Source organism: Amborella trichopoda, chromosome 1 (assembly GCF_054954075.1).
Source record: "Amborella trichopoda isolate Santa Cruz 75 chromosome 1, AtrichopodaSantaCruz75HAP2 v2.0, whole genome shotgun sequence".
In the NCBI taxonomy this organism is placed as follows: domain Eukaryota; kingdom Viridiplantae; phylum Streptophyta; class Magnoliopsida; order Amborellales; family Amborellaceae; genus Amborella; species Amborella trichopoda.
This window is the reverse complement of record NC_142336.1, coordinates 50,448,552-50,467,838: the sequence shown is the minus strand read 5'-3', so window position 1 is coordinate 50,467,838 and position 19,287 is coordinate 50,448,552. Positions and strand designations below refer to the sequence as shown.

At 36.5% G+C, this 19,287-nt stretch overlaps 1 protein-coding gene across 2 annotated transcripts; it reads left to right on the top strand.

Moving 5' to 3' along the window:
* Positions 1 to 4,052: 4,052 nt before the first annotated feature.
* On the top strand, positions 4,053 to 6,887 carry LOC18448913 (L-type lectin-domain containing receptor kinase VII.1). Of its 2 annotated transcripts, XM_020676391.2 has the most exons (2): positions 4,086 to 4,941; positions 5,029 to 6,694. In XM_020676391.2, the coding sequence occupies exons 1-2, from the start codon at positions 4,392 to 4,394 to the stop codon at positions 6,444 to 6,446; spliced, it is 1,968 nt and encodes a 655-aa protein (XP_020532050.1). In that variant the 5' UTR covers positions 4,086 to 4,391; the 3' UTR covers positions 6,447 to 6,694. The 2 variants fall into 2 exon arrangements, with proteins under 2 accessions (XP_006859030.1, XP_020532050.1); XM_006858968.4 differs by having other exon boundaries at positions 4,053 to 6,887.
* The last annotated feature ends 12,400 nt before the right edge of the window (positions 6,888 to 19,287 follow it).

Below are 19,287 nucleotides of genomic sequence, written 5' to 3'. Positions count from 1 at the left end.
TCAAGCATCCATAGGTAACAAAATTAATTTCTCTTATAAGGACAATTCTATAAAATATTGTCGAAGTTAATAGTCGTTTCCACCGGTTATACAGGATTCTATATGTAGGGACCATTTTTCCACTCATTAGATGTCAAATTGGATGGCTTGAATCATGTTATAAGAAATAAAAAAAACAAACGGATATTGAAAAGGTGTGGCTTGTATTAGGCTGAGGCCCTAAACAATCAAAAGCACGCCTTCAAAAGATGTTGTTTCAGTAGTGAAAATCTTTGTGATGACTTGAAAATTTATTGTCATCTCTAATTATAAATTTAAAGCTTCAAGAATAGCATAGATCTAGCAAATCTTTAAACGCATGAAAATCTTAGTAATTCACGGTCTAGAAAACACATTATATGATGTGTTATTTCCAATATTTGAAATCCATTTTTTCTCATATCTATACATCTTGAGGTTGAGATGATCAATTTGAAGAATTTTGGCATCAACACTGCCTCTTCTAATGAAGTTTTGAGGTGCACCTTTAATTGGATTGTTTAGAGACTCACCTTTATAAAAACTTCTTTCATTTAAAATGACCAAACGTTCTCTATTAGTTTTTTAAAGGACACGGTTAGCATGCGGCCAAGGTTGCACATGTAGAAATGCAAGCTTGGCAATAAATATATATTTTAAATATAATTTGATCCTAATTTTTAGAGGATATATAATTGTTAACTAGAGATCATGAATATGAAAAACTATAAAAATAAAATTTGAAAACTAGAAATAAAAATTATAGTAAGAAAACATTTAGACCGTTAGGTAAAATTGTTTTTAGATGGCCACCAATTTGCATCCATCTTTAAGATGGATACTTTATACCTCTGGACAGCATAGTGTAGAAATGCAGTCCAGCCCGCATGAAACAATTGCTTTTTTTGAAATGAATGGATAATAAACATTGCATATTTCATGGTACTTGTATCATAGTTGTTTTCAACTGGGTTTAGCATTGGCACATAGTTTTGCAAAGGATGAAGTTCTTCTTTTCTTCTAGGGTTGGTCGAAGAAATGATGGGCCTTCATAAGTAAAAGGAGACCATCCAATGTCCATCCATTTAAGCATGAAAGAAAAAGGACTCTAATCTATGATACTTGTAGTATACTCAGTTTTTCGTGTTTAAACCCCAGTAGGATGGCCCGCTTGATCACTCGGTGGACTGATCTGGATCAGATTGGCCAAGCTTTTGAAGGTAAATTTATATAGAAATTATAAAAGAGACCAATGGGAACGGGACGAGTCTGGATTCTAAAACTGGTTATACACATTCCAATGATAATGAAACGTGCCGCACAGTATGCCACACAGTATAATGCACTTTTTTTATTCTCTTTTTGTGTACTCGTGTCATTGCCCATTGTGTGTGGTCTGCACGATGTCGAGGCCCAATAGTTCGAGGGGGATAATATTCTCCTATGTTGGTCCCCTTGGCACGTCTAGAGCCAATCATGCGGCCCTAGTTTCGTTATTGTAAAATTTAAAAATTTTCATCTTTGAAAATCTCGGTTCTAGATGTATTACTTAAGGTGATTCCTTAAATGTGATTGGTTAGTGCTTGAAGGAGCGGCATATCCCATGGAAGTTTCGATTTTTTTTATTGGAAATTTTGGACCTCTCGGCCTTCCTTTAGGTTTCTTTCTCTTATCATGAGGCTAACTCTTTGGTTGATTCCCTTGTCAAAGGCAGGGCCTCGTTGCCTTCTTTGTTGATTTCGATTGATGTAATCTCCTTTGTTTATTTGCATCAATAAAATTTTGGAGCCTTTGCCCAAAAAACAAAAAGAGAGGCTCTAAAAAACTGAAAGTAGACTATATTTCTAAAAAGTGGCGAAAGATAGTTTTTCAGTGGTAAAAATATTTTGATGGATGAAATTTTATTTTCACGTCTAATTATAAAATTTAAAGCTTTAAAATAATATAGATCGAGCAGTTCTATAAACATTTAAAAATATTGAAAAATTGACACTGCATATAATATATAAGGTGCAATGTTTCCAAGATTCAAAATCTTTTTTTATTTTTCACATTATACATCTCAAGGTCGGGATGATTCATTTGAGGGTTTTTCAACATCAAAACATCTTTTGGTAAATTTTTTAGGGCAGACTTAATTTAATTGTTTAGGTCCCCAACCTTGTATAAACTTTTTTTTTTATCTTCCTATGTTTCATTTTCGAGTAATGATCTTATAGGATTTTGTCGTACCTAATAGCATGATACCCCAAGAAATCACCATTGAATTTCCTAGCAAATCTCAAAATATCCCTCCTCTCTTGTTTTTAAAAAGTGTACTTTTCTTTTAAAAGTAACTCTCTCTTTCTATCTCTCCTCATTTGTACTCTTTTTCTTTTTTACTCTCTCTCTCCTTTCACTCTAGCCTCCCTATCGCTCTTTCTTCCCCTTAGGGGCCACGCCATATGCTTTCACTCCCCCCCTCTCCTTCATTCTCTTTGCTAAAATTGGATATGTTGATATCGTTCAAGAATAGAATAAATATCGAAGATTATAAATCATAAATAACTCAAGATTCCTTTGGCTAATAAATCAAAGAGCAAGTTTCAGAATAAGGAAGAACTTTTATCCAAGTTATGATGAATTCAAAAAGTACACTTTAGTTTAAAGTTTCTTCTTAATATAACTGTCCAAGTTTTAATTGTTTTTCAAGAATATCACTACTTCAAAATTTTTACTATTTATTTCCAGAAATGCTTATTTGGTAGTTTCTTTAAATTTTCGGAACATGTCTCTCTCTACCTAAGTGATGTCTGCCCAATGCCAAGTCCCGTTCCTCTCCACATCTAAACAAAAATGGCAACCACTCGTATGCGTTCATGCTGAATGGGTCGGAAAGCTCGACCCCATTGAGGAAGTGGTGGAACCTGGGCATACACATGTGCTGCCGACATAGGCCGCATCTACATGGAGCCAAGTACCAAAGTCCCTCGCAACCCTACCGAAGCCCTCCAGGCGGTCAACATCGGTGGAGGAGGTGGTTCCCATTAATGCACATGCGCATAGGGGTACGAGCCCCACAGCCACATCTTCTTCTATAGCCCTAAGTAGGGCGGTGGGCAAGAGCCCGAAGTTGCAGGATTTTGTTGTAGGAACGGCACGAAAGTTCTCAAGGTAGATGCTAGCGATCTACGCCACCGCCTTCTAGATATGATATGAGGAATAAACAACAAGTTGGCCAATATTGAGCATTTGGTCTCGGGCCGCCGCCAGGGCATAAAGGACGGCCTCACAAGTCGTCCCCTGTATGACCCCCCCCCACCACTCATCTTTCTGTTCCTTGTTTTAATGAGAGAAGCTATTTAGGTTATAGAGATAAAGGTCATGTGGTTCTTGCGCGATGAGAAAACTGGAGAGAGGGAGGGTTTACAAATAATGGGGAGAGAAAGAGGGTGATTATGCAGTGAATGAAATACTGTAAAATGGGTGGTTCATGGTTGATGGTATAAAATAGGTAAAATATAAAAGCGATAAAAGAAAATATAGAGAGAGAGGGAGAGATGGAAGAAGAGAAGAAAAATGTGATGTTAAGTGAGAGGGTGAAGGAGAGCGAAAGCTTATGACTATTTTAAGTTGTTTTTACATAACCCCTAATGAAAAAAAAGAGCTGAGTAGGAAGCTAAAAAGAAAATAAAAAGAGTAAAAAAGGAAAGAGAGTACAAATAAGAAGAGAGAGCTTTTTTTTAAAAAAAAAAAAAATTATATCTATATTTTTTTAACAAAAACAAAAAATCTAAAGATTTGAAAAAAAATTCAATAGTGATCTCTTGAGCTCCCACGCTATAAGATCAATACTCTTCATTTTCATTTTTCATATACTTCTCCCTGTAAACTGGTGGATTGAACTATTTGAAAATATGAGGCTATATTGTAATATGAGTGATATGGTTAGGGTGGTTTAGTCCTTTTACTTGGACAAATAGATATTCAACGTACGGCCCTGGCCGCCATTGAATAAGCATGGCCACAATGACAGAATACCCACAAATACTACAAAAGATGAAGTAACCGCGATTGTTTAAATTTCCAATCACAACGACGGCGGAGAACGTTTCCCTCACATAAAATCAGGTTGGGGTATTTATGTCATTTTCTCCTCTCAAACACCTATCCATCTCTATCTCTCTACATCCAGACCTCCTTCACTCTCTCTGTAAATGCAGAGGCCCCTCTCTTCCTCACCTCTCCCACCACCATTTTCTCTCTGCTGATCTCTTATCTCCACTCTCTCTCTAGATCTCCTCCCATGAGGGAGCCTCGAAACCTCTCTCTACTCCCCTGATCCGCCCTCCAGCCTCTCCACCCTACCCACCCACCTCTAGACCTCCCCCCAAATGGACCTCTTTCTTAAACTCCCTTTCCTCCTCCTCCTCCTTTCATCCCTTTTCATGCAACCAATCTCCCCCCTTGAATTCCTCTTCGATGGCTTCAACTCCTTGAACCTCTTGTTATCAGGCGATTCTCAGCTCGTTTCGGGCCGCCTTGTCCTGACGAACGATACCACCTTCTCCATAGGTCACGCCTTTTACCCTCTCCCTCTAACCTCTCGCCCCTTTGTCTCTCCTTTCTCCACTTCTTTCATCTTCTCCATTGCCCCATACAAAGATCTCTTACCAGGCCATGGCTTTGCTCTCTTTTTTGCTCCAACCACTGCTTTGTTACCCACTTCGCCAGCGCAACACTTGGGCCTCTTCAATAGAACCTCTAATGGCTCCCCTCAAAATCACATCTTCGCCGTCGAATTCGACACGTTCGAAAATGCAGAGTTTGCGGATATTGATGATAACCATGTCGGTGTTGATGTTAATAGTCTCAGTTCAGTGGCTTCCTACCCTGCTGGTAGATGGGATTCAGGGAGATTTCAAGGCATGAATTTGAATAGTGGTGAGAATTTCCAAGCCTGGGTTGATTATTACTTTGTTGGGGGTAACAATTTAATGCCTAGATTGAATGTTTCCATGGCTTTGGCAGGACAGAGAAAACCTGATAGGCCTTCGATCTCCCTTGAGTTGAATTTAACAAGTGTTTTTAAGGAGGAGGCTTATGTTGGGTTCTCTGCTGCAACAGGGCAGAGGGTGGAGGGTCATAGGATATTGGGGTGGAGTTTTAGTGAGAGAAACTTCTCTCTAAGTGAAGGGTTGGTCACTACTGGTTTGCCTGATTATAGGTTGAAGGGAGAGAATGGGGGGATTAGGTCTAAGGCCTTCATAGTGGGGCTCTCAGTTGGGGGATTGGTGCTCTTTGGGGTGGTATTGATAATGGGGTTGTTGTGGTTTAGAAAGAGGAGAAAGAAAGGGGGAGAAGAAGAGGGTATTGAGGACTGGGAGATTGAGTATTGGCCCCATAGGGTGCCCTATCAGGATATACTGAGTGCCACAAAAAATTTCAGTGAGACCCAATTGGTGGGTAATGGTGGGAATTCTAGGGTTTTTAAGGGTGTCCTAGCAGGTTCTAGGGCTGAGGTGGCAATCAAGTGTGTAAGCCATGAATCACAGGAAGGGGTTAGAGAATTTGCAACTGAGGTCTCAAGCATAGGGAGGCTAAAGCATAGGAACTTAGTTGGGTTAAGGGGTTGGTGCAAAAGCCCAAAAGAATTCATGTTGATATATGACTACATGGAGAATGGGAGCTTAGACAGTAGGATTTTTGAGGGCATGGGAGGTGAAGTTATGGGATGGGACACTAGGGTTAGGGTTTTGAAAGATGTGGCAAATGGGGTCTTGTATCTTCATGAAGGTTGGGAAGCCAGGGTTTTACATAGAGACATTAAGGCCAGCAATGTTATGCTGGACAAAGATATGTGTGCAAAGCTAGGTGACTTTGGACTGGTAAGGATGTATGAGCATGGGCAACTAGCACACACCACACGTGTGGTTGGGACTGCCGGATACATGGCGCCGGAGGTCGTCAAAAGTGGGAAAGCATCGGTGAAAACAGATGTTTTTGGCTTCGGAGTCCTAATACTAGAGGTGGTTTGTGGGAGGAGGCCTTTGGAGGATGGGCTTGAGCCGCTGGTCGAGTGGGTTTGGAGTAAGCTTGAGCAGGGCGACCTGAGCGGTGCACTGGACCCTAGGCTTAATGGCTCGATCGAAGTGGATGAGGAAGTGGTCGACAGATTACTGAGACTGGGTTTGCTCTGTACATGTCCTGATCCTAGCACTCGACCGACCATGAGACAAGTGGTTCGGACTCTCGAGGATCCCAGATCCGAAGACCTCGAAGGTGAATCAATTGTTTTGAGGCCTGAACCTAAGCTAGGTTCCACCGACCCAGTGTGGTCCCGGAGACCGGGCCCTAGTGGGGACCACCCGACCTTGGGGGACCTGCAATTGTCCTTATCGTCGTCCATGTCGATATCGGATTCGGATGTCATAGTAGATGGCAGATGACCGGCCGGATGAAGGTATTTATACATTTGTTTAGGAAACATTTGTTCAAATGTATATTTTTTTATATGTAATTTGTTGAGATTTATTACAAAGAAAACATTTTTGATATATAATTGTTGAGATTTATTATAAAAAAAACATTCTTCGTTTCAAAAAATGTACAATTATTTGTATGATGTTTGTATACTACTAGAGCAGTTACTCGAGGACGAACGGTGGAAAATTATTACTGTTGCATTTGTTTGGCTGAGGAGCTGTTAGCACACTGTTTTGATGCCCGGTTGCTATCATGGTATCCTTTTCATTTATAAATGAACTTTAACGGTCAAACAACGGGGACGATTACAATTTGCTCTCTAATACAAAAATACCTCATACGACCACGTTTTAGAATACGAAAATGGGTGGTTGTAAATGTAATAGTATCATTGAATAGAAAAAGCTTTTTAAAAAAAATATCTCGCTTCAAGTTTTGAACCTGGATCCCGCCTTTTAGGCGCAAAATTTGGAACCATATTCGGACCTGATGTCAGATCTACCCGTTGGGTACCGGGTTTGGTTGGGTTCACTACCACCCCTAATCTGTTTATGTGAGACATGTGGACGATGACTGTGAGGTTTTTTTTTTTGCTATTTTTACCATTATATACCCATATTATTGCCAATTTTTACAATATTGCACAACATTTTTGGATGCCTATAAATACCCACATTCTTTAATATTTTTCTTCATAACTAGAAATTCCTAAAAAACAAACATATCGGCAACATTTATGAATACCCACATTTACCCATATTATTTGGGTTAGGTCCAGTTGGACTTGGCCCCGATAATAGTATTTAGGTTCAGGTTTTGGACTCGGATCTTACCTTTTGGGTCCAAAATTTGGACCCATACCCAAACTTGACATCGGGTTTACCTATTGGGTCTCGGGTCTAGTTGGGTCCATTGCCACCCCTAAGTGACCCCAAACCATCTAATTTGACATTTAACGAGTAGGAATGATTGTGATATGTATGTACAAAAGATGAATTATCTATTTGTGGACAATCCCTTACTGAAAAAGTATAATAACAAAATTTTATGTAAAATTCAATTGAAATCATATTTATATGGTACACAAGTTGGGTGATAAGAAAAAAAAAAACATAGAGAAAATTTATGTATGGACCATATTTGGGGGGTTAATTATAAAATGGGATCATGTTTGTCTCAACTTATGAGCAGCACCCCTCTCTTTGTGGAGTTTTTTTTTCCCAAGTTATCTTATATCTATTAATGCGAGCACCGGACATGTGAGGTTTATATTGTACAAAATAAAACGGATGTCCGGTGTTTAAAATACCGAACAACTATCTGTAATACCGAACAAAATGAAATCTCAACGGATCTCTATCTCTAAACTCACGAAACCTATCTCTACCTTCTCTTTCTCTCTCTGAAAACTTGTACGAGGTTAGAATGGTTGTCTTTTGTTGCTACCTCAAGATTTCAGTTGCCCTTTATGAACCCACAGGCAAGCGCCCTAAATTTGGCAGATTCATCGTCTTTTTTGAGCAAACCTCGCTTTGATTTCTGAACTCCTGATCTTTTTGGAGAAGCCCAATTTGGTTGCCCTGCTGGTTCTAGAGAAACCCAATTTGGGTATTCAAATTCTAGCTCCTATGTTCCATTTTCACCGAGTAACCATTTTGGTCCTACAAATCCCACGAGTTTTAGTGAAACCCGATTTGTGTTTTCAAATTCCCTGCCCTTCTCGCCAAAGAATATTTTTTATTCTGTGGCTCTGCCAATTCTAGTGAAACCCAACTTGGTGGTTTGAGCTCTTTTCCTTGTTTGCATGAAAACCCTGCATATTTTAGTGAAACCCGGTTCGGGAATTCAAATTCAAACAGTTATTTGCCTTAATCACCACAAAATGTGATCATTTCACCACGTCTCGCTAATTTTAGTGGAACCCAGATTGGGAATTTATCTGAATCGACTGAAAAACGCATTGTTCATTCAACTTCAAAGGGCAATTTGCTGTTTTCTATTAAGATTCTGATTGACTCTGCAAGTTTTACCAATTCTAGTGGAACTGGGTTGGGTTATCTGAATTCCAATGGTTCTCAAGGGAGCTCATTTCAATTAGAGAAGCGGGTGATAGGTCTCCTGAGTTTAGAGATAGAAAAAGAATATTGTTGAATTGTAGAAGATGGAGACTGTTGTTCGGTATTTCTAAAACCGGACAACTGTTTTTCGTTCGGACTAAAAAAACCCACATGTTCAAACTAAAAAAATCCACATGTCCGGTATTCAGTTTACCGAAAGATAACTTGCAAAAAAAAAAAAAATGCCCGAAGAGAGTTGCCGCCTGTAATTTGGGACAAACGTGTTCCCATTTTGTAATTGATGTCTTCTAACATAGTCCCTACTTAAATTTCTCAAAAACATAATTGAGAGGAGGTAATTATCCACGAAGCAACTAACCATTCCTATGATAGTGAAAAGTATGGTGTACTGTAGCTAATTAAATTATTGGAAAATCTTTCTATACTCTCCCTATAGGATATAAGTTCTATCCTCCCCCTACCATCCAGCCGTCCAATTTTGATCAAGAGAGTCACTCACCGTTTGATCTTAAATCCGACGTCTCAAAATATTTTATTTTTACTTTTTTTTATACAAATTGAATGAATATAAAATTTGGTACGTCTCATCTTCTCATTAGGATGCACCTATAAAAAATATTAAAAATAATTTTTCAATGAAATATAATGATCAAAATACCCTTTAAAACTTTCAAAAGTATTTTAGTTATTTTATTTTATTGAAAATATATTTTTTTTATATTTTTTTGCTAGTGCGACTTTAATAGAGGAACGGACATCTTCTAGAAGAAAAAAAAATTGTACAGACGTGATATTGTGATTGGAGCAATTTTAATCCTCAATGGACTGTTGGATAAAGGAAAGATAGAGGAAGCATAAAAACCTTTCCCTAAATCATTAACCCAAAAAGACATGTAGTTACTTTTGAAGAAGTTGTATTCAACTTGAGATTATTTAGTTGCTTTTGAGAAAAGACATATGTAGTTACTTTTGAAAAAGTTGTATTCAACTTGAGATTATTTAGTCGCTTTTGAGAAAAGACATATGTAGTTACTTTTGAAAAAGTTGTATTCAACTTGAGATTATTTGGTCGCTTTTGAGAAAGTTAACATCGTGTTCTACTTAACTTAATCACGTGGGTCGAAGCCACTCCGATAACAAGAAAAAAAGTTTGGTAAGAGTTGGAGAGTCTGCTAACTTTGTTAAAAGGATACTTCCTTTTAAGTCCGTTTTCAATGGGGGAATAGTATTTTATATCTTTAACGTTTTTGTATTCCTTGCATGGAATGATATATTTATGGCATAAGTGATGCCGTGCTAATGTCACCATGGTATCTGTTTTGGTACGGAATAGCCTTATAATTCTCTTTAAAGCCCTATTTGTAATTGTGTATGTTGTTTTTTCTCGAGAATATCTAAAAAAAATTGGAAATTTGAGAAAAAATTAAAAATACAGAAGTCGTGTTAAAAGTTGAGAACCCTTGTTTGATAACTTGTATGAGAAAATCGGAGAAAACTTGGACAAAGAGAGATTGAGAGATCACGAGGTTAGAAAAATAAAAAAAGTGATGACCAGGGTCTCCCTTTCCTCCTTTTTTTTTAAGAAATCGGGATCGAGAGAAAAAAATAGAAATAGAGAAGTCGTGTTAAAAGTTGAAAACCTTGTTTGATAACTTGTATGAGAAAATCAGAAAAAACTTGGGCAAAGAGAGATTGAGAGGGTAGAGAGATCATGAGGTTAGAAAAATAAAAAAAGTGATGAGCAGGGTCTCCCTTTCCTCCCTTTTATTTTAAGAAAACGGGATCGCAAATATGTTTAGCAGGATCACGACCAGCTTTGAGAAAAAACCCTATAAACGCGCTTGAAAAAAAATTAACCTCCTCATATTGAATAGCGATTATCTTATTATTTGGTGATATAATCTAAGTGTTTAGGAACTCAATATCCAATATATGTTTCTAATGGAAATAGTCATGCGCTAAAATGATCCCAAACTTTAGAATAACCTGAGGAAGTTAAAAATTAAGCATGTGAGATCATAATTGAATAGGTGCTCTTTTTTTTTTTTTTAACACCTAAAATGAAGCATGTGAGATCATAATTGAAATGGCAATCAAATCTTAAAATTAACAAGAAAGGTCTAGGTAAATGTCGATCATCAAAAAAATTTACCCTGCCGGTGTATATGGAGATGGCATCATCAATGCCAACAACTAGTGGATGCAAAAGGCCATCAATAAGATGCAAAGGACCCATATGACACGAACTTCCCTTATTATAAACAAAACAACCAAAACGAAATAAAATTTAAACACCTAAAGAAGTTTCAAAGTCCTCTATTTTTTTTTCCCCTTTCATTTTTTTTCTTGTTTCTTTTGGGTAGTTCCAAGCTTGACTCCTAAGAGACGCAACGACTTCATCAATTGGAGATTAATTTGGTATTAAGGGATTGGCTATAAAGAGACTATTTGTCTTTTGTACATGGAGGTCACAATCATTCCCACTCATTGAAAGTCAAATTAGATGGTTAGAGTTTTTTTTTATATATTTTTATGTCTATTCAATGACGGGCAAGGTTTTTATGCTTCCCCTATAACATACAATTTATATACTTCCCCTTATCCAACAGTCCATTCTTAATATAGAGTTAAGATTGCCCTAATCACAATATCACGTCTCTACACTATTTTATTTTTAATTGTTTTTCTACAAACTATTTTAACACCAAATTTTGTATGCCCAATCCACTATTAAAACTCGCACTAGCGAAAAATAAATAAATAAAATATTTGAGAAAAATACCCCTGAAATCTTCAAAGGGTATTTTGATCGTTATATTTTATCAAAAAATTATTTTTAATATTTTTATAAGTGCGCTCTAATGAGAAGATGGCACGTACCAAATTTCATATTCATACAATTTGTATAAGAAAAGTTTAAAATAAAATACTTTGATACGTCGGATCTAAGATCAAACGATGACTGACTCTCTTGATCAAAATTAGACGGTTGGATGGTAGGGAAAGCATAGATCTTCTATGCGGTAGGGGAAGTATAGAAACCTTTCCCCTCAATGACAGTCTTACAATTACACAAAGCTAAGATTAAACTACTCTCCCTCTCTCTCTCACACACACAAAAGCTAGGATTGATGTAGAACCAATGCCTTTGTTGAGAGGCCATACCCTGACCCTAAACTATGGAATTTTTGTAAAACTTGAATTATAGGGCTTAAGTAAATAAGCTTCCCTTACGGACCAAGCCCAAAGCTTGGGATTGAGGGTCCATTAGAAGGGCAGTGCCATCATTTAGGATTAATGTGGTTGCATTATGAAGAAGAAGTGTGCTCTTATCATAATTAGGTGTCTTGAATTCCCTAACTTGTAAGCCAAAATTTCGGTGGAGTCTAAATCGACTCCTCTTATAATTTTTGGGATAGAAGTTTTAGTGAAATTAGGGGTGGGAATGGGTCGGGTTGCTAGACCAATATTCACTGGAACAGGACCCAGACCCAATCAGACTCGATCCCACTTGGAACCAGACCAGAATAGTATTCGGGTCCAAGATTTGGACCCAGATCCAACCAGCCGATTTCAATTTTTAAACTCATACCCAAACCTGGATCAGGTATGCCCCTCAGATCCCTGGTCGGGTTCAGGTCCGTTGCCACCCCTAAGTGAAACATGGTTCGTGAACAGTTTGGAATTTTACTTGGACGACTTGCACTGGAATCTCTATGTTGTGTTGATGCGAATCCAAAATTATGGTTCACTCATTTTATTAAGTATGAGCAGAGACATTGGGTTCTGGTGCAGTAGGCGTAAAAGTAAAGTCACACCTCAAAATCCGGTCAGAAAATATAATTGTGATATTGGAAATTCTTGTGATAGCCTAAAAACTTATTTTTATATGATTATGAAATTTGAAGTTCCACAAATGGTATAGATCTGATGGTAAGTGGACGTATCGGCATTAAAAAATGGACGGTATTAATAATTTATTACAAAATACATTGTTTTTTAGGGCTTGAGATTCATTTTCTTTTCAAGTCATGGCTGAAATAATTAATTTTGTACTTTTCCCAAGGCCGAATAGAAGCTTTTGGTGAGATTTGAACAGGGACTTCAGAAAGCTGTGATCCGAATATTTAGGTAAATGTTGGTGGGATTTTTAGAGACCATGATGAGAATATTATTTTCTCCTTCTTTGGGGAGTTAGCTTTTTGTGAGGCTGAATTAAGGGCGGTCAAGGAAGGGATCTCTGGGGCGAGTGAGTATGATCAAATTATTATTGAAGGTAACTTGGCTAATGTTATCAATTGGTGCACCTACCCTTTCTCAATTCCTTAACAATGGATCTCAATTTTGGATAAAATCTGTTTGATAATTTTGGCCAAGGAGGTCCAATTTAGCCACATCAATAGAGAAAGGAAAGGGGATGGTGATGCCGATGCTCATGTGAAGTTAGGGTCTTTTTACTCCTTTTCCGTCTCCCTCCGCTTCTCCTCTCTCCCTTATCTTTCTTTTCCTATGTTTTTTTGGTTTTCTTTCTTTCTTCTTTTATTTTATTTTATTTTTTATAATTAAATTTATAGTTTCTCATTTTCTCAATGAAATTATTGTTAACTTTCAAAATATATATATATAGGTAAATGCCAAAGCAAATGATTTCATTTGAGACCCAATAAGACACTTCCCCTTGGTGGAAGTTTCGCACCAATTGTTGCATTCTGAAATTTTGTACTTGCTTTCTCAACGATCTAAAAACTTACTTTTATTGTGGTTGTTGTAATGTGGGGTTTGGTGGTCCTCAATAAATGCAAGAGAAAGGTCCACAAAAGACACTCAACGCACAGAGACAATCAATCGTTCAATGCATGATCAAAGAAGGAAAGATTAGAGCAGAAGTTTCTAATTAGAACTTTGTGTATGCCTTTCAAAGTAGTCGTAATCAATGAGGATAATGCCAATCCTCTCAAGTTTCCTCATGCTTTCTAAAACGCCAGGGACCACCAGTTTCAAGTTTATTCGAAGAATGTTCATACTGGACAATCGGGGCACCATGTTTTACATGCTGTAGGCGCATATCCACCGTCAAACCCCGTTGCGTGTGGCCAGATTGAAAGATGTGGACCCCACCCAGGGATGTCTCATCAATTTGCAATGGGGATTAAAATATGTAGAATAATTACGAAAAAACCAGAAAACATATACGAAATGCTCCATTTTTCCTAAAATTTATGCAAGTCCTACTTTCTTGCATTTTTTATTTTTTTCGAGTTTTTCCCCGAAACATTGGATCGAAATGTTCGTTTGTTCGATATCCCAAACATCGGACAACCCTTGCAAGTTACTTCCCTCTTTTAGGTCGGTCCAACATTTGGAACACTAGATCCAATATATATTTTTGTTTAAAAAGCGGTCTAATTTTTCCAATATTGACCGGTATCTCTAAGATTGGTTGTACCAAATATTGGACCGCACAATAAAGTGGAATAAAAAATAGGGGCCAGACCAATGATTAGAGCGCTCCACCGACCCAAAATTGGGTAAGGCCTAAAAAATGGGGTTGTCCGATGTTTTGAGACATCGAACTTTAGGGCGAAAAACATCGAATGACCCCTGCACAACTAGACAGCTCTAGAATTCAAGAAATAAAAAATCCTTCAGACGTTTACAACATCAAACTAAGGGTAAAATTTAAAAAAAATAGAAAATCAAACTAAGGGTAAAATTTAAAAAAATAGAAAAATTCAAAAAAGTAGGACCTTTGCATAAGTATTGAGAATAGTTTGTCCATTATGTAACGCCAACAGTTTTTGTATGACCATAGTTTTACAGGTGTAATGGGAAAATTTTAAATGAGGTGTCAACCTTATACTATATAAAGCAAGGTGCACCTCAAAAACCTACCAAAACTTATTTTCCTGACATTACAAAAATCATATAAACCTCAAGATATATGGATATAAAAAAGAAAATTTGATTTAAAAATAGTGCATTAATTAGATCATCTACTTTTAAGTATTTATAGATTTACTTGAACTGCAGCATTTTTTTAGCTTTAAATTTCAAAATTGGAGACAAAAACAATATTTTAAGTCCAACACAAAACTCTATCTTTTACTATAATTTAGAGGTACGCCTTACTTCGATTGTTGAAGATTGATGCCTTACAGAAGCTACACCCTTTTCAATTATTAATAAACTTTTAAGGTGTCATATTAGACCAATCCTTATGAAATAAATGAGAAAATGTTTTAAGGGATTGTATACTATGATACCATTTATCTTTGTTATAAGGAGGTCACAATAGCTTTTAATCATTAGATCTCAACTTGGACGGTTTGGGGTGTGTCATGAAGTTCTATTTATTTTTTTTGAACTCTGAGTCTAGGAAATAACAATCTTACAATTACCCACTTTTAAATCTGACGTATAAGAGTGCTTGTGAAAGGAAACTATATATTGGCTACCAATTTAATATGGAAGGTATATATTATGAGTAATGATCTTATGAGACCCTCTCACATCCATGTGTGTAACACCCATGTGTGTCGGATCCAAATGATAACCATTAAATTTGGCACAGATCTCTAGAAAAGTCAAGTTTCACACACACGGACGCGAGAGGGTTTCATATGATCATTACTCATATATTATAATCAGTATATATGAAAAGGATAGGTACACTATCTTGCATTTTGTGGTGAGTCTGGGTGTAGTTTAGGTATTTGTCATTGTAGACACGACCTCGAAATTCTGGCTAAGGGAACTCCTAAAAACCTCGATTCTAGTATTAAAGGATCACACAAACTCTAGTAGACCATAGGTAACCTAGACCCAATTTAATTAACCAAAAACTACTTAAATCCTATCCCAATTTGAAGTAGAGTTCAAGAGCTTTCCAACGGTCTAATAATCGCCTAATCAGACCTACGGATAAAACGATATAATAAATAACAATTTGGTCCCTGTGGGTTGATGATGCAGTCAACGCATCTGATGACGCAGTAAATGCGTATTTTTTTATTAGATAAGGCTAAAATTTCAAGATAAAAAAAAAAAAATCCGAAAAATTCCAAAAAAATTAGGAAAAATCACCAATGGCGTTCTATAAATACCCCATTCATAAACCAAAAGAAAGAGATCAGAAACCACAAAGCGATCAGAAACCACAAAGAAATCCCTTAAAAATTCATGAAATTAGAAAAACAGCCCAAAAATATTAAAAATATGCTCCTAAAAAATTATAAAAAAATCCCAGAAAATCATAGAAAATCTTCATATTCAACCTCTGGATATTCCAAAATAATTAAAAAATTAAGGAAATTCTTCCCCAATCCTAAGAAAAGCCTAGGTAGACACTACTTAAAATTTCCAGTTTTTCTCCCTACCTAAGGAACCCAAGATCTAGGTCAAATAACCTTAAATATACCAATTCCAGCAAGCAAAATGCATCCAAAATAGGAGATGGTGGTGTAAATCGGAAGAGCGGGCTGATCTAAGCCTGAAACTCCAGGTTTCGGGTCCCTAGAGATAAGTATATATTTATTTACTTAATTTAGTTTGTTTCTCATTATTTAATTATCTGCTCTATTTTATATTTTTTGGAAACTAATTCATCCTTATATTTAATTAAATTTAGAAGCGTTTTTAGGTAAAAAATATGGATTTGGAGCTAGCGCTACTAGTGGACTCATAAAAAGACTGGATCTGTATAGATCTACAATTTTTTTCAGCCCATAATTCAAGCGACCCCTTAAAAAATAATACAGTTTTTGTTAAAATTTGAACAGATCTCATCACAGAGATCGACGCAGATCTGAGCGTAAACAGTCATTTATTTCTATTTCTTCTTGTCTTTATAAAGACAACTCTGTACATTCATGTGATTAATGGACACCGAGTCTCTTCAGATAAACCTGTGACTCTTCACATGATATCAAAGCTAGGTTTATATTCACCATGTCTATTCCTCGTCCCCGAAGCGTTGTCGTCGATTTTCAAGACAAATCTGTTACGTAATTATTCTTTGATTCTATCCCGTACAATTGAACCAAGAAATCGCTATATGAAAGCGATCTGAATTTGCGACCGCCATCTGAAAGGGATCTGAATATGCGACGGCCTCGTTTTCTATTTTTTGAAACCACCGTCTCTCAGTAATTTTTGGTATGTTTATTATTATTATTATTATTATTATTATTTGCTGTCTTGCACCTCTAACAAATTGTTTTCTTCCATTTGCGTCGTGTCACCTAAAAGGACAAGTAAGAAGACTTTTTGTTAAAGTTATTTTTTACATAACCTAGACAGACCGTATTGTTTTGCTTTCCCGGGTTTCTTAAAGCAAAACGAGCCGCACTATTTTTCATCCCCCGTCTAGCAAAAGTCAAAGTTATTTTTTACGTAACCTTGACGGACCATATTGTTCTCTTCATAATGAACGACCATACTATTCACATATTTTCATATATATGTGAACCTCTGAAACCACCCCAATAGCGTCCGAGACCACCTTCAAAGCCTCATAAACCGCTATCATAACCCCCAAAACCATCACTGAAACAACCACTAAAAACCGCCTCCAAAGCCACAAAGAAGAACACCATTTGAAAATGCCGAATCTGAAACTCGCATCTAAATCCACCATTGAAAATGGTTTTCTCCTTTGTGGTTTTGGCCCCACAAAAAATTTGCATGTGAAAAGCGTCACCGTTTTTAGAACAATTATTTCATGCAAGTTCGACCATATTTATACAAAATACGGTCTAGAAGTATGAAACATCTATTTTAAAAATAAATGCAAATAAGTGGTCTATCTAAAAATTATTGTAACTACGGGCCTAAATATATTTTTAGTATTATTATTATTATTAATTTTTAAAATTTATTTATTTATCATATTCATGATCTTCATGCTAAAGATTATATATTCTTTAAAAATTAAAATCGAGTTAGATTTCAAAATATAGTTATTGCTAAACCCGTTTTTCTAAATGTACGGGCTTGGCCACATGCTAACCGTGTCCATATTTTTTATTATTAAACAATACAAGATGACGTAAGATGACTCTCTCTTGAGAAACCATAAGCACAAATTACATAAAAATACAAAATTACATAAAATCTATACTACGTGTTCATAACTTAAACCAAGAGAATACACCCAGAGCCTCGAATTTTTTAGGCTCCCGCCCCTAAAACCCCTATGAAAAAGGGCCCCGGGTCCCTAGGCCGCTACAATTAGGGCCATAGAGCAAAGGGCACATAGTAGAATAAATAGTAGGGCATAGAATTCATAAATATCTAGGTGGATATCAGAAGATAAAATGGTCCAAAAGGTCCCTCAATTTGCAAGAAAGACTAAAATGGCCATTGCATCGAGATGTAATGCCTTTGGAAACGCAATATATAACATACACCAATATTTTAAAACCCGAATGAGCTTGGTTATGAGCCCGGTGCAAATCGAACCGAAACGGTTAATCGAACATGGGTTTGGAAGCGGTTTAACCGGCTTAATCGGTAAATCGGAGGATTCAATCGCTCTAACAGGGCAAGTTTCGGACAGTAAAAAAAGTGTTGAAAAAATAAAATAAAAAAATACAAAAAAAATCTATTAAAATATGAAAAACATATAAAGAATGATTAAAACAAAATACATTCAAATGAAGTTAATAATTAATAATAAAAAAATGGATTTGACCCCATTTTATATTTTCTAAAGGCTATTTTTAAAGTTTTCTAAAAAAGATGGGAAAATATAAAAGTGAGTATTAATGACCAAAACATAATTTAATCTTTACCATAATGTAAAGAATATTTAAAAATATATTACAAATCAAATTCCTTAGTTTTGAGAATTTATATACATTTTTTTTTTTTTAAATACCGATTGATCACCCAAAATACCAGTTGATCACCCCACCTGCCCAAAACCACTGGCCGGTTCTGATCTAACCGGGTAGTTAGTGGTTAGATTGGGCGATTTTGCGAACAATGGCCCGGTGAATTGGCCTCGGGAAGCTTCGTTTGGATTGGAGAATTGTTGAACCAAATCGGCACATTAGACCGATTTTCTCATGTGGAAGTTGGTCTTAAAAAATGTATTTATTTTCTTTCCTTTTTAAGCTCATCTAATGTTTTCCTAATTTCCCCCTAAATCCTCGTCACATAAACCCCAATTTTAATTTTAATTTATTTTATTTTAATTTTATTTGGGTTTGACTAATTCTGAATTATTTGGATTGCTGATCTAACGATATGGTGCAGAACTGTGGGGTGGACTATCCACCCACTTATCAGAGTTTTAAAACACTTAAAAATGTAAAATTTGGGAACCGAGAAATTCAGCCAATCCGGATCTCCCAGTTCTTTGACAAAACAGGGGATTCCAAGAAAACAAATTGAACCCAATGCTAACGAAGAACCAGGTCAGTCTAAGACCAATTCTCGATCCAAATTAATGACTCTTGATTCGGATTGCCCTTTTTTAAAATACTACCATATATATAATCTGTAATGATGTTGTAGACACCGCCCTAGTTTTTTGCTAAGGGGAATTTCTCAGGAACATGCAACCCTAACCCATATTATTCGACACATTAAACCATAGTCCAGACCTTAGGAGATATATGGAATAATAAAAAATCCCAAATAAACTCCATATGAAGCAGGTACCTAGCTCATGAATGGAAAAATCTTAGTGGGACAACCGTAGATATTGGATTCCTATCGGATC